The 15,507-nt window shown below is 51.7% G+C and overlaps 1 protein-coding gene across 1 annotated transcript in view; it reads left to right on the top strand.

The window, feature by feature from the left end:
- ZSWIM5 (zinc finger SWIM-type containing 5) overlaps positions 1 to 15,507 on the top strand; it is a 37,826-nt gene that overhangs the window by 11,809 nt on the left and 10,510 nt on the right. The window contains exons 2-5 of the mRNA XM_042819111.1: positions 3,751 to 4,107; positions 10,420 to 10,568; positions 10,999 to 11,149; positions 14,826 to 15,005. Coding sequence (XP_042675045.1) covers positions 3,804 to 4,107; positions 10,420 to 10,568; positions 10,999 to 11,149; positions 14,826 to 15,005 — 784 coding nt within the window. The 5' untranslated portion in view covers positions 3,751 to 3,803. The remainder of the gene's footprint in view (positions 1 to 3,750; positions 4,108 to 10,419; positions 10,569 to 10,998; positions 11,150 to 14,825; positions 15,006 to 15,507) is intronic.

Raw genomic sequence — 15,507 nt, 5'->3', positions numbered from 1 at the left:
TCTGGGTGCTGAAGCTGCTGGTCAGCTTGGTGCTTTGTAGGGCTTTCAGAGCCCAGGGGGGTTGGAGCATCCAGCTCCTCCCAGCCTGTGGGGTTTATATACCCCAAAGGGAAAATGCTGCCTTGCTAGTGAGTTTAGAAGTGACACCAGCGTGGAGCTCACAAACTCTCAGCATACATCCCTAGGGACTGTTTTAATTTAAGGCAGAGGCACAATATCCTGCAACACTAATGCAACGTCAGAGCGGGGACTCTGGGGGCAAATGTGCCACAGCAGGGAAAAGGTCTTTGCTCAGGTGTTTGTCCATGCTGGATGGAGAAATGGAATTAGGAAGGAGATATGCTAGTGGTGCAGTGTGTGGCTGTGCTTAGTGTGGTGTTTATGCTGATTTGCAGTGCTCTCTCTGCAGCTCACTGGAGCAGCTGTCCATGCTCAGCTCCTCCTGTACCCTGGATCAAAGGGGCATCTACTGGGAAGCATCCATGGTAGGAGTTCTTTTGGGGAAGGGAGGAGCCTGAGCCTTTTTCTTGGGACTAATCTGGGGTTTAATGAGCCTGTAGTTACCAAGATGATACTTAATTATTTCTTTTTCATAGCATTGAAGCCCTGGCACTGTCACTTTGCTGGCAGCAAATCAAACACCGAGTTAGCTTATGTTAACTGTGTGCAAGGAACAGAAGATGAAGTCCTAGATAAGCACTCGGCTGTAGGAACTTCTTAAATTGAACTGAGCAGGGGGGACGCAGGGCAGGGCGTTTGTTTTTGCTCTCAGCGCTATCCAGACCCCGTGTCTGTATGTGGGGCTGTGTTCCACTTTGCTGGAGGGCCCCATATGCTCTGTGGGATGTGAGCTGGTGGCACGGTGGCAGCTGTCCTTCTGCAGGTGGCCATCACCTGTTGGGGACTGTAGTGTCAGAGATTTGTGTGGACTACAGAATCAGCTCTGGGCTGCAGAGCAGGGCTGGGTGTGGTAGCTATAAGCTGACCTGATGTTAATGTAAATATTCCCAAACAATGCCGTTGCTCCTGTGGGTTCCTCTCTCTCCCCTCTTGCCATGTTTGAGTTCTGACTAAGCTTTTGTTAAATGTTTTGTGTAGAGTTTCTAGTTTATCTTAACTAGACCTGCTGCTGTGACAACTCACATTTAAACTGAGGCTGGACCTATAGCCTAGATGCCAGATGAACGTTGCTGTCACAGGCGTGTTGAATGGTTCTGGTCAATGCAAAAACCCAGACTACACATGGTGAGGACCAGTTGTGGGAGAGTACAGCTTTTGGGATGTCCCAAAATGTCGCATGCCTCTGGTGCCGGACAGAGCTGTGTCCATGCCACAGAGCAGCACGAGTCAAGGTTCTGGACAAATGTTGATTTCAGAGTTGGACTTGGTGATCTTCGTGGGTCCCTTGCCACTCAGGTTATTCTGTGATTCTGTGATTTTCAGGCTGACACCTGTCCGAAGCAGGTTGATTGGTTATAAGGGCTGAGTTCCTCCAGCCTGGTTAGCCTCAAGTAGGGTCTGGCTTGGGATCCTGGTGGAGTAACTCTTTAAGGCAGTGTTTATGGCTTGTAATTTGTCTTGGAGGGTTTTATATATACGTACATATGGGTGTCCATGCATGTGTATCCATACATTATTGCTCAGGAACGTTGTTTCCAATCCTTTTAACTTGTTCAGAAAGCAAACTAGGGAGAAACTGGCAGCGAGTCGGTGCAGCCTGCCAAGCATTGCAGACCAGAGAAGTGGTAAAACATAAACACTTTGGAGTTTATCCTGAAGATTTACACGGCATGGCTGCTGAGGGCTGCACCTCCCCAGCAGCGCTTCTACTGCTGGCCGTGTGCGAGCAAGAGGGAGTGTGGGGCCGTCTGTCCGTCTGCCCCTGCCCTCCCGAGGTTAAACAACACCGTGTTGGATGCTCTGTTGGCTGCACAGTCTGAGCTTTGGTCAATGGCTGCAGAACAGGTCTGCTTCCTCCATCCCGTGCGCTAAAGTGAAAGCAGACCTCCTTGACACTTAATCAGATTTGAATGTGGTTTTTGGCGTGGCTTTAAAGAGACTGGCAGTGAATAGCTAGTTTTGATGCCATTTATTAAAAACCTCTGGTAGAATTTGTCTCACAAAGCTTTTGTGCAAGCTGGCAAACGTGCAAGGGTTTGATGCAGTTAATGTATTTTAATCTCTCCCGCACCCCTTCTTCTCGTCTGTCGTTAACTGTGGGCCTCTCAGCTGTCTGCTGCCTTTTCTAGGGTGGTGGTAGGCTCCACAGAAACCTCTGTTCAAACGTGGCCTAAATGAGGTTCCAGGGCCATGGAGGAAAGTGGGCTTCCCCTGCGAGGAGGAGGGCCAGGCTGCATGGGCACCACGTAAGGCTCCACACAGAGGTGTCTCCGCTGACCCCCCTTGTCCTCATCCTCATCGGGAGAGAGAAGAGGGCGGATGGATGCGAAATGTTGATCTTTGACCTCCTCAGTAGCATGCTTGTGGAATAGTCTTCTTGGGAAGGGCTGGAGTGTCTTCACTGCCCAGGGAGGTGGTGGAGTCACGGTTCCTGGAGGTGTTCAAGGAGCGTGCAGATGTGGGTCTTAGGCATGTGGCTTAGTGGGCAATATTGGTGGTAGGTGGATGGTTGAAATAGATGATCAGAGAGGTCTTTTCCAACCTTTATGATTCCGTGATTCACCTAGCCTTGGCTCCAGCGTGAGAACAGTGGACGTTCAGTCTTTTCTCTCCAACTTTAACCCTCTTTTGTTCAGTGCATCCACCTTCTTTGGGCCCAGAGGACTTTCCCTTCCATCTGAGCCAATTTCTCGCCCTTCATCCACCTTGGAGAATTGTCAGGACATTTTTCACAGTTTGTGCCTGAAGGCGCTGCAGCCCCTCGCAGCATGGCAGGGGCTGTCAGGAGCACGGCTGAAGGACGATGACATTTGTGCCAACAATTTGGGCAGTCCCTGGGCCCAGTGCATAGATCGTGCTGACAAGCAGCTCCCTGCCAGCTGTATTTTGGAGAGAGCTCACGTGTCACAGAGGGCTTGCAGGGGTCGCTCCCATCTTTGCTTTTTGTTCTCACTGTGCGGAAGAGCTTAAAGCTGTGGTCGTGCCCTGGAGCTCTGTGCCTGGTCGAGGGAATGAAGCTGGCGCTGCGTTGTATTTAATTTTATGTTGTTTGCTTCATCAAAGAAAAGAAAACCTGGCCTTTCTCTGCCCCCTCTTGCTCACGTGAGTTGTGGTGCGAATTCAGTGAGGGGGAGGTGCGGGTGAGGATTGCTCCCAGGAGGGAAGGAGGCTGAGAGACTCTTAAACAAACGAGAACCGAGCGGCTTTGCTCTTCCCCTGTGGTTTGGCTGTTAAATAAACTCACCAAGGAGGCTGGCTGCATGCGCGTGCTGGTACAGGAGTGTGTTTGTATGTGGGCTGGGTTCTGGATGGTAGTGAAGCCAGTGCAGCTCACAAGTCCACTGCACAGTCAGTGGTCATACTTGGATGTCTGCCTGGTTGATTTCGGCTGAAGACAGCAAATGCTAGCTAATACACGAGAACAGAGGAGCCTGAGTGGGTGCTGACCTCTCTTTCCCAGAAGACAGATGGAGGGTGCAGGGATTTCATCCTGGGGTGATGTGCTCCTTGAAAGAGTGATGCAGAAGTGGCCTTCACGCTGGCTGTGCGCACTTTCTAGAGCTTGCATGAGTGGTTGTGGTCAGAGCACAGCTAATGTCACCTTTCCCTATTTTCCTTTTCCCTTGCTAGGTTTCCACCTCAGTGGGACGGTGACAGAGCCAGCGACTGCGACAGAACCAGAGATGACCTACAAGGTGGCCATCAGCTTCGACCGCTGCAAAATCACATCGGTGACATGTGGCTGCGGGAACAAGGACATTTTTTACTGCGCCCACGTCGTGGCGCTTTCACTGTACAGGATCCGCAAGCCGGACCAGGTCAAACTCCGTCTTCCCATCTCAGAGACCCTTTTCCAGATGAACAGGGACCAGCTCCAGAAGTTTGTTCAGTATTTGATCACAGCACACCACACTGAGGTGTTGCCCACTGCCCAGAAGTTGGCTGATGAGATCCTGTCCTCCAACTCGGAAATCAACCAAGTGCATGGTAATTCCTTGTTCCTTCCTTGCTGGCTCAGCACTAATCCACTTGTTTGGAGCTGGGGCTGGTGGTCTTACAGTGGTGGTGGTGGCCGTTGTTTTGCCATGTTTGTTACTGGCAGTGTCAGACTGATGGTAGAAGTGGGCAGAGGTACCACTCTGGTGTTGGCCACGTGTCCCGGTTCTGCCCTCTGTGGGAATGCAGTGTCAGGGCAATGGGGAGTAAGAGGACAGTGGGGACATGGCTCCTCCAGCACGTGGTGACGCTGTGTCAGCCTGGCCCTGCATCTTGCTAAGTCAGATGTGACCGAGCTGGCGGGAGATAAAGCTTTAATCTCCATGGGTGCTAATTTGCCCGTAATAAATGAGTGCTGCTGCCCTGACCTACTGCACAAAGGCAATGAAGGATGTTTCCTGGGGCTTTGTGTTTAAAGGGTGCTTTTGAACTTCCTCCTCTAGAAGTCACCAGCTGGGAGTTGGTGTCCATCCCAGCCTAGGATATGGTGAGTCCCCCTGGGGTCCCTTGGCCAGCACAAGGCAGTGCTCCTGCTGTGTCCTTCTGAGGAGCCCTGGAACTGAAGTTACCCAGGGCCTCCAACAATGAGCCGGTCTGCACCGCGCCTGTCCCTCCAGCTGTAAAGCGGAGATAATGAATACTTATCTGCCACGGAAGGGCGTTGTGGGGATTAACACATGCCTGTTAGCTGCTCTGAAGATGAAAAGCCCCATATGCAGCCTAAAATAGGATCTGAACTGGTTGCATCCACATGTAGCAGTGAGGCCAGGGGTCCATTTCCATCTTCCTGGTGATGGCAGCTCTGATCTCAAATGTTTTCCCTTACCTCCCTCTTGCTTATACCTTGGGAGAGGCTTTTGTATCCTCCACTGGGCCACATCTGCTGTGTGTGTGGTTGTGCTCTGAAATTAATGGTTTGGAGACGTTTCCTCATTTTTTGGTGTTAAAAAAAAAATGAAGAGCAAGAATCTGGTGAGGTCCATTCCCTCACTGAAGCTGAGATTGGGCAAGATCCTGCCTTCGCCATACTTTGAGGCTGCATTCTCCCAAGCAGAATGAAGAAAAGCTTTTAAGACCCTGAATATTTATTGCTCTGGAGTCAGCAAAAGGCTGGTGATTGAAGGCCTTACAAAGATACAGATGTTGGCTCTGGTTCAATATCTGCCTCTTGTTTTTACAAGTGGTTTTAAAAAACAAAGCAAAAATTCTCTGTCCTTTCAGACTCGTGTGGCTTCGTGCCCTCCAGCATGCAGTTTTGAACCAGCAGAGCCACATGCGCCTCACCCTATGGGGAAGGTCTGACAGCTGTGTGGCAGCCCTACCAGCAAGCCAGCTCCTCTGTGAGCAGAAGTGCACCCTGACCTCAGCCTGGGGAGGGATGTGGTAGATGCACACTGGAGTGATATAAAACTAATAGATTATAGAGTCATAGAACCATTAAGGGTGGAAAAGACCTCTATGATCATCTAGTCCAACCATCAAAGCCAACAGGACCATGCCCCTCAAGCCATGTCCATCAGATGTCCCAAACCATGGAAAGAAAGGCTCAAAAAAGCCCCACCTTCAGGTTCAGAGTGTGGCTTTGGCTCTTGACTCCAGATGTTGCCAGCTTTTCCCTCCCTGTCCTGCCAATAAAGCCCCAACCATGTGGCAGAGGATTGCTGTGCATGGGGCTCTGGATGTCAGAGCAATCCAGCAGCTCTGCTGGGGCTCCCACTGGATGGAATCCAAGCCTACCCCACATCTCGCCTTTCCTAGTTGCAGTTCATGCTTTCAGTGAAGGTCCCTGATCCTGGGATTTGAAATCTTTTAGATGCTTTAAATAGTGCTTTATGTGCTTACGTGCATGTTTCTTGGTCTTGACTGGGTCAAGCTCTTGGGGTCACAGCTTTGTTCACCTCTGGGTTGAGGCCAGGGTGTCTTTTGGCTGCAGCTCTGCAACATGAACTAACCCAGCATGTGCCCAGCAACTGAGGTTATTGCACCATGAAGCAAGAGCAGCCCTCTCTAGAAATTATTTTTAACTTCTTTCATTTCTTCTAAGGAAAGGTCTTTCAGTTTTGGTTTGGGTTTCAGTCTGGTGAACACAGGGCTGCTCCTTCTGTGTTGGTGGTTGGGATGAGGGGTGGGGGAGCAGATGCTGCAGCACAGGGGCATCTATGGAAGTTCAGTTGGATATTATGAGAAATTTCTATTCAGAAAGAGCAGTGATGCAGTGACACAGGCTGCCTCCGTCCCTGGAGGTGTTCAAGGAGCACGGAGATGTGGCACTGGGGGATGTGGTCGGTGGGCACGGTGGGGTGGGGTTGGACTGGGTGATCTTAGAGGTCTTTCCAACCTCAGTGCTTCTATGAATGTCCCTGTTGTATCGTGTCTGCTTCAGAAACAGTGCTGCCCTCTCTGTTCAGAGGTGCTCTTTGCTCCTTCTGTAGTGCCCAAGCAGCACAGAAGGCTGCAGGCAGCCGCCCACAAGGCTCGCAGTAGGGTGTGAGACCTTTGCTCCTTGCAGAAGTGTGCACGCACGTGCTGCTCTCCTGGGCTGCCTTCCTAGAAGGAAATGCAAACTATCCAGTAACGATGCAGCCTCGGAGTGCAGCCTCGGAGTGCAGCCAAAGTGCTCGCTCGTTCTCTCAGGGTTCAGTCAGAGCAGCAAGCCTAGGTGTGCCTGCTTCCCACTTGACCTCTGCGTGCTGAAGTAGGTCACGTTTCTGTTCTGGCAGATCACTGCAAAGGGCAGCGCACTCAGAGCGCGCGTCTCACGTATCGCCCTCCTCCGCTCACGGCCTCTGAAGTGGCAGCTCGAAATGAGACCACAGTGGCTTTCAGTGCTGCTTCCTCCCTTGTTTCTTCGTGGCTTTCTGGCTCACCACAAGGCTGAGGGCTGTCATTACACCAGAGAAATGCTCTGGCCTTTCCTAGGGGCAGCCAGACCCCCGCAGTTAGCAGTGTGCTCTCAAGCCTGTTTTCATTGCTCTCACCGGCAGTGTTGTGAAAGCTCATTGCCTGCCTGGGCGAGTTCAGCCTCTGTCCTGGACACAGTCACGCACTTGCAGGTGAGGTGTGTGGGGAAATCTGAAGAACAAGGGGTTAAACTCCAGAATGAATTGGGTTTGGTCTGGGAGTTGCATGGCAGCCGTAAGAAGTGCTGGGAGGTTTAACCAGGATCTCCAGGGCAGCTTCAGGACTTTACTCCAATGGAAATGATGGGCATTAGAAGTCTGCAGAGCCGTGCCATCGCGTCCCCATGGCCCACAGTGGGACCACAGCTGTGATGGGCACAGTGCCACTGCTGGCAGCTACTTTGGTCCCAGGAGCTGAGGGGTTTCACTCCCTCGATTGCTGTCAGATGTCTCTGCCTCTTCAGGCTGCCTTCATTCAATCTGCCTCCACTTAAAAATGGAACGGGAGGCTTGGGAGGCTCAGTGGAGCTTGGTTCCTTTCTCCCTCGCTTCGCCGCTATTTTTACCCCTTGTTAGAGTTCATTTCCTTTCTGGTGCCTGGTTATTTTCTCTTTGAGGTTTCTGTTGTTTGTTTATTTGTCCGTATCCTCCCCCTCTGCTCCCTCTCCGTTCTGGGTGGCTCTTCCTTCACTCCTGGTTTCTATCCAAATGCTGGAGACACAGCCTGGAGGCTTTTGGCAGTGCCACATGCAGTCATGAGACGGCTTCTGTGAACTGCTCCATGGTCCAGAAGCTCACCAGGACCAGGATGGGTGCGTTTGGCTCTTCTGCCCCGACCTGGGAGACCTCAGTGTGAGCCATGCCCGTCCCAGTGCTTCTTCAGCCCCAGAAACATGCCCCCCTCCAGGAGCTTTGCTTTTCTTCACCTTCCACAGCTAACTTCTGAGCAAGGTGTTAGATTTTCCATGTCTGCCTTTGTTCCGCTTTCTCCCCCGTTGATTTTTTCCAGCCCTTATTTTCCACTCTTCGCATCCCCTCTGGCTGGGTCTCTCTTGGGTGCCAAATAGTTAAGTGCTGAGCCCATGGCGAGGGAGAGGTCCTAGCTGCCCTGATTGATGGCATTTTTATCTGTGTTTCTACAGCCAGTGCAAATGGGTTTGTGAAACACTCTTTCCACTCAGGATGTATGCTGGTGTTTCCTTAAATCTGAATCCCGCAGGACAAAGATCAAGCGCATCTGAAACAGGCTCTTTGGAGCAGGAATGCTGCTATATGAGAAACGTGTTACGCAGGCTGGGGGCTGTGTTACATGCCGTTCCCTGCTAGTTTGGAGCAGAGACATGGAATTGCTCATCGGCTACGTCATGGCATGCCATGGGGACGCCACCACGGTGCAAACGTTGGCAATGGGAAGTGGGCAAATCCTGCCATGAATATTTAAACGCCACGCAAATCCTCTTGTTTGCTCTTAAATGTTGATCCAGCTCCCCGGTGTAATTGGGTAGCCCATTATCTGCCTGTTTGTGCGGCGTGTGTGGGAATCTGATATTACAACCCTCTGTATGAATCTTTTATGGGAGAGCAAAATAAATTTACGAGTAAACGTGGGTTTTATTTGGAGTGACGAGAGCTGTGTTGCTAATTTAGCTGTGGTCAGAACCCAAACGTGAGAAGTGCTCAATGTGTTGTGTGGGAGGAGGAGATTTTATTTAGCTCCACGCTTCTTTCCGTGCCGTCTGCGCTTTCCGCTGCATGCTAACACTGGGGTTAGCCTGGGAACCCTGCAAAAACACTGCTTCTTTGTGCATCTCACTGAGCCTCTGCTTTGAGCTGTCCCAGTGCCCTTGATGAGGAGCGAGCTGAGAATTTGTGCATGGGTCGCCAGGTGTCTGCACCCTGTAGCTATGGCCAGATGACCCCGTGGAGGCTGATGAGGCGACCTGGCTGCTCTGGATAGCTGGGAGGAGCTGGCAGGCTGCTTGGAGGAGGATATTAAGAGCACAAGCATCTCAGCAACCCTGGTGATGGGGGCCGGATAAGCATTCGTGGCAGACAGATTAGTCATCGGTTCCTGATACGGGATAATCACTGGCTTGTCTGCTCTTTATCTGCAAGGGGGAGCGAAGATAAGGATGGACTTGGGGGAGGGAAAGAAGAGACACAGAAAAGCTGAGATGCGCTGTTGTGCTGCCTTATGACAGCGGGGAGCAGGGCTGGGTCACGTGGAGCTGGTTCCCTCCTTCCCAGCACAGGGCTGTGGGCGAAAGCGGTTTCCTTTCTGCTGCTTCAGATCCTGTCCCAATTACGTTGTTCTGTCAACTATAAGTTATTCCGCAGAGGGAGCAGCAGCAGCATCCTCTCCCTCCAGCGCGGTACGGGCAGCGCCTGGGGCTTGCTGGAACAGCTCTCAGGCAGCGATTATTAGCAGAAATTAAAGGAATTTTGTAAAGGACATTAAATACAAATAGCTGTATCTTTTTGGGTCAGGAGCACTCTCAGCCTTTGCCAGAGGAGCAAAACCCCTCCGGTTGATGTCCTCTCATTTATAAGCCAAGAAGAGACAGTCGCCTCGCTGAGCAGTCTGGAGCTGCCTTTCCATGAGCTGCACTTCAGCTCTTGGCTCCACATATCTCAGCCAGTGCTGGGGTGTGTACCCAAAGCAGCAGCAAGGAGTGGTGGAAGAAGAGATGGCTGCTCCCCAACTGGGGCCCACTGAAGTGTCCTTGTAGCACTTCGGGCTGGGCTCCTGGCCCCTCCTGGAGCCGTATTTCTGCCTGCCCCTTGTGCTCATGAAGCTGAAGGTGTTGCTAGGAGGTAGAAAAGCCCTTGGGAAAAATGGGAATTAAAAGGGGCAAGGAAGGCTCAGGAAGGATCCATGCATCCTTCATCCAAGAATACCTCTGTGAAATTGCTTCCAAGAGGTAGGAAAGGTTTACAGGATTAGCTTTATGGATGCTGAAACAAATCCACAATGTGGAGGAAGAGGAGAACCCCAGGCAATCCAAGGGGACGCAGAAGGCTCGGGGCTGTGCAGCTGCTGTGCCTCAGCATGGGGTATAGCAGTAGGAGAGGAATGGCCTTCATTGTTGTCCTCCCAAGCATCACCCACTGTGTCTTTCACTGGTGGTGAAAGCTGGGCCGGAATAGACCTTGCTTGGTGCTACCCTAGACTCATTAGGAGGGACAAGCAGAGTTGTAGGCATTAATGCTGTGCTCAAGATCTCTCTTCATGGTTGCTGCTGCTGCCACCACCATGGGAGGGGATCCTGATGTTGTTGGTGGGAGGGTTGGTTTGCTCTCACTTGAGCTGATAAAAGAGATGGGCCATTTCGTGCTTTCCATGATTGCTAGCTCTGCTGCTACAAACCTCATTGTCTCTTTTTCCTCTTTCCCTGTCCCCCAGGCGCTCCTGACCCTACTGCTGGGGCCAGCATTGACGATGAGAACTGCTGGCACCTGGATGAAGAGCAGGTCCGAGAACAGGTGAAGCTGTTCCTATCTCAGGGAGGGTACTACGGCTCGGGGAAACAGCTCAACTCCATGTTCGCCAAGGTGAGGAGGAGCCAGCCCTGCTCCCTTTCCTGCTGTGCTCTGCATGGCGCGTCACGTAGCAGGCAGCCCGCTGGCTGCCCTGGCACAGTGCCCATCACAGCTGGGAATCTCTGCTCCAGTGCCTTCTCTCCTGGCCACTGAGCTGGCGGTTGTAATCCAGGCTCTGGGTCAGACAGAGTCCCTGCTTCCCACACAGTGGTTCTTCATGAATCAGGGCTTTCCCCCCATCTCTTTGTTAGCATGGTGGAGGGAAATCCGCTATGGCCATCCAGCTAGAGTGAGGGAGTTGGCATCTAGGTGACCTCATCCAGGAGTTGGACCTGGTGATCCTTATTGGTCCCTTCCAACTTGGGATATTCTGTGACTGTCTTAGGCACCTCCAGGGGATCATGGCTTGTCTCACAAAGAGCCTTCTCTCTGTCCTTTCCAGGTCCGGGAGATGCTGCGCATGAGGGACTCCAACGGGGCCAGGATGCTGACACTGATAACGGAGCAGTTCATGGCCGACCCTCGGCTCTCCCTCTGGAGGCAGCAGGGGACGGGCATAACAGAGAAGTGTCGGCAGCTCTGGGATGAGCTGGGTAAGGGCCACCAGGAGCAGCAGCGGGATGAGCGGGGCTGCTGAGACCGCACGCCTTGTTCTATTAGATTTTGGAGCTCATCCAGAGCTCACCCTAGTTTCCTAGCCAAATCCTGGTGGGACAGCTGAATCAGGCCCAAACTGCACACTTCAGCACCTTAAACAAACCAGCTCCTCTCCTGCAAAGGAGCCAGGGTTGATATGTTTGCAGGGTGGCTTGTGCCACGTTTGCAGCATCTTGAAGCATGTGCTGTAGTAAGACATAGAAATGGCAATGCCTTGGTGCCAGAAGAAGCCCCTTGTGTTTCTGTGCTTCAGAAAGAGGATGTCTTGTCCTAGCAAACAAATGGTTTCCAGAGTGAGTGGGAGGGATGGACAGTGCAGAGCCTGGCTTTAAGAGAAATACAACTCTGGATAATTCTAAGTAAGCACCTTAGACACCAGCTCAACTGGCTGATGATGTAATATCATTAGAATGAAACATTAAGATGACGTGAGCCCGGAGGAGATGGTTGTGTGGTGGAGTTGACCCAACAGTCATGGGCTCTCCTGGATGTATGGGTGAATAGTTTGACTTGTGCCATGGATTCACTGTGAGTCTGAGCTGTTCTGCTGCCTGGTGGTGGGAAATGCTGTGTAAAGGGCTGAACCAGCTCACGGGCTGGGACCAAAGAGATGTTACAGAGCTAGAAGGATGAGGGTGGTCCGTGGTCTGGAGCCACACCTGTATGAGGAAGACCTCTGTGGGTCAATGTGCTTCAGTGTGCAGGGGAGATCAGGGAAGGTGTACTGCACGTGTAAAATCAGGAGTGGCTCATGAAATTGCCAAGGAGGTGAGCACAGGGCAAGTGGAGGTGTTTAAATCAGGCAGAAGGTGTTTCTTATCAGTGTGATAAGAATTGACTTTGTGGCATGGTGAAGCTAATGTGATGGGAATTTCTGAGGCTGAAAGCTTGGAGGAGGATGAAAATTATTTGGAAAAAAAGGAGAGAAAAGGGCTGTTGAGTATAGATGCCACTTCTCTTTCAAGAAGTTCTTGAGTCACAGATTGTGGGAGGGTGGACAGTGGAGTATCTCTGCAAATTTGCCTGCTCTTATGGTTTTCCTTATACGCCTGTCCCTGCTGTGGGAAACAAGAAGCCAGGTAGGAGGTCTCAGTGGCTGGAGCAGAAACTTCTGGAGTTCATCAGTTGCCATGCTGTCAGAGCAGTAGTGTGGTGAAGCCATTGTTTTTCTGATGTAGCTCAAGAATTCCCTCTCGAAATTCACACTGCCCTACATGGTCTTGTCTGCAAAATAGTTGATAACCGGCAGTCGGCTGCCAGGCTGCTTTGGCTTTCAAAATGTCCTTGGCACAGTCTGTCTGCGTGGTGGGCTGGGGTTGGAAGCCTCCTCACAGCAGCAGTGCAGGAATGGCACAGATGAGGGGCTGGGAGAGGAGGGATGCCTTGCTCCTGCCTGCGGTTCCCTGGATGGAAATAAACACACGAGCTCTGCAGAGCTGATCCTGGCCTGCCTGCCAGAAAGATATTTCCAGGATTTGGAATGGCTAGATACTCAAGAATCCTAGAGAGGTGGCCAAATCCACCACGCCAGAATTTCCACATGGAAGAAAGCAAACACATCTGTGAAATGTGGTTGTATGGGTGTCCAGGCAGGCCTGGATGCAGCAGTTTGCCCTGAACTGCAGATGATTGAGATGGTGTCGGCACGGTGCTCAGGGACAAGTGATCAACTCCATGTCAGGGATGCCAAAGCTGCACCAGCACTGCTGAACATTATCAAATGGAGAGGGCAGGAGGGGAGATAACCTATGCCAGATGCTGCAACCAGCCCCAGACATTATTTTGGGTAAGCATTTAATAACGAATCATCGATTTTAACAAAGACTGCATCACCAACTTGTGTGGGATTGGAAGATCAGCCCTAAAGAAGATTGTGGATTTATACCGGGTAAAATGTAAAGGATTTTGCAGGATTTCAGAGTTTTAAAAAAAGAAATAAAAGGCGTCGTTTGCATGTGTGTGTGCTGCCAACTGAGCATCTATTGCCCCGTCTGCTGGGGAGCCAAGGGAAGACCCGCTGGATAGGGAGCTGTGCGGCGTGGGAGTATTTGCCCTGGCGCATTACTACTTATGATTAAAGCCTAATTACAAAAAATAGACGAAAAACCAGCTGAAGTGCAGCCTGACCTTAATCTGCCTGGAGACGGGTTTATTTATCTCAGCCACTTGTTTACAGTGGGGAATTTCAGGAGATTAGGCCAGGGAGCGACCCTGTGGGAAACGGGAGAATTTCTTTGATGGCTTGGAAACTTCAGTGCAGGATCCGAGTGCCTGCCCTCCCTGGGGCCGGCAGCAGGGACGCTGGGGTGGGAAGGCTCCTGTGACCCCCCCGCTTTCTACCCAGCCCTGCAATCAAAAAGCATTTTTGTTCAGAGGCTTAGCTTAATCGTGATCTGCCTTTTTGTTCCCCACTTAACCTTCTGCTGTCGGAAAGTTCAGATGAAGGTTTCTGCAGCATGTGAGACACGAAGTCTGACCCAGCTCAGCGTATCGGCTCAGGACAGGAGTCAGTCATGCTGTCACTTGGCCAAAGGACTCCCAAAACCCAACTTATCCATTTCCCAGACTGCTACCTCAGTGCTTCTCTCCTGAGACAGATGTGAATCCCTCTCCCCAGCTTGTCCCCATCCCATCTTCCCTTCTACAGGAGAGCCTGGAGGCATGCTATTTTGGCAGCCAAAGGGTACCTTGGAGGGTTCCCAAAAATAGCCTGTGAAGACATGAGGATCCCTATAGGGGATTGTCCCAGTGGAGCAACAGGAGCCAAAACTCACCAGCCACATCGTGTTCTTGGCTGCGACAGAGCAGGGTCACCAAGCCCCATCACCAAACCTCGCTGCCTCCCCAGGCTGAGAAACAAGCTGAGAGACAACTGTGCAAGATGTTGTACCACTGCCCATGTACCCCAGAGCTCTGCGGGGCCCAGAGCGCAGGGCAGGGCATTGCCACGGCCAAAGCCTGATGGTGCTGTGGTGGATCTACCATTGGGCACCTTTGCTTGTGCCAAGAAGAGCTCTGGCTGCCAGGCATCACACTGAGCTCTGGGTTGCTCTGCTGCGGTCTGGGGGGCTGCTGGGGATTTAAAAAAAAACAAAACACAAAAAAAAAAGAGAGAGAAAAAAAGAGAGAGAAAGGAAGAAAATACACCAAATCTCCTTTATAAATAGTTGAATGCAAATGGCCCGAAGAACAATGGCAGATGAAATAGCATTCTGAGCGGGCTTTAAAGCGCTGGGAACGTGGGTAGGATCAAAATCAGGTTAGTCTTTGGAGATACAGACTCTGCAGCTTGCCAGGATGTTTTTAAGCACGCTTTGATGTGTAGTTCAAACAGTAGATTTGTCCTGGCAGACAGAAGCACTCACAAATTCATACACAGCCGGTCTCCTCTTCCCTCCTCCCCACTGTCCCCCATCTCATGAGATTATAATTTAGCTTCATTACAGAGGAGTTTTACTTTTATTTGAAAGCTGTCTAAATCCCCCTCCTGGGTCTGTGCATTGTGCTGCTGTGAGTTTATGGATGCTGAGAAAACGTTGCAGGCGGTGGGAAGGCAGCGGCCAAGCGGTGCAGGGGAGCACAGCACATCCCTCACCTCTCGGCTTTGTTTAGGGGCGCTGTGGGTGTGCGTCGTGCTGAACCCTCACTGCAAGCTGGAAGAGAAATCCTCCTGGCTTCGGCAGCTGCGCAAGTGGGGCGAGATGGACGTGTGTCCCCTCGAAGATGGCAATTATGGCAACGAGCTTCCCAACATCACCAATGCGCTCACGCAGAGCTCCAGCCACAGCCAAGGTGAGCTCGGGAATCTGCCAAAAAAATGCATTTCTGTAAGGGAGAGATTCTTTGGTTTGAGGGGAATGGGGTTGTGTTTTCAGAAGTTTGCTTCTCGCAAGGTTCTGAGTGGTGCTGCTTGGAGGAGGACAGCTCGTGCTTGGTGCTGTGCACATAGAGACCCAGCTCGGCGTGCTGCTGGGTGCTGGCACATGGGCTGAGCAGGCACCGAGTGCTGGCTCAGGGCTGCTCCCACTGACGTCAATGGGAATCTCACCCTGGGAGCAGTTGGACCGTGATTAATGCTTTGAAAAATCCCCTCCGCCCCCCAGAATAAATCCCAGCACAGTGCAGGGCTCTGGGGAGCTGTGGGGCCATCAGCTGGGCCGTCCATTCTGAAGCCGGTTTGAGGGCATACACGTGGCTCCTGGTTCTGCTTCCTGTGATGGTGTCAGCCCTGAGCAGAATGGCATCCTGGGTTTTCCTGGTCACTGGCACTGCTTGAATTGTTGCAGAGCTGAAC

This window comes from Centrocercus urophasianus, unplaced genomic scaffold (genome assembly GCF_019232065.1).
Source record: "Centrocercus urophasianus isolate 14NV4802_14NV808 unplaced genomic scaffold, USGS_Curo_1.0 seq_18, whole genome shotgun sequence".
NCBI lineage: Eukaryota > Metazoa > Chordata > Aves > Galliformes > Phasianidae > Centrocercus > Centrocercus urophasianus.
Note: the sequence above shows the minus strand (reverse complement) of the source record. Positions and strands in the feature narration are given on the sequence as shown.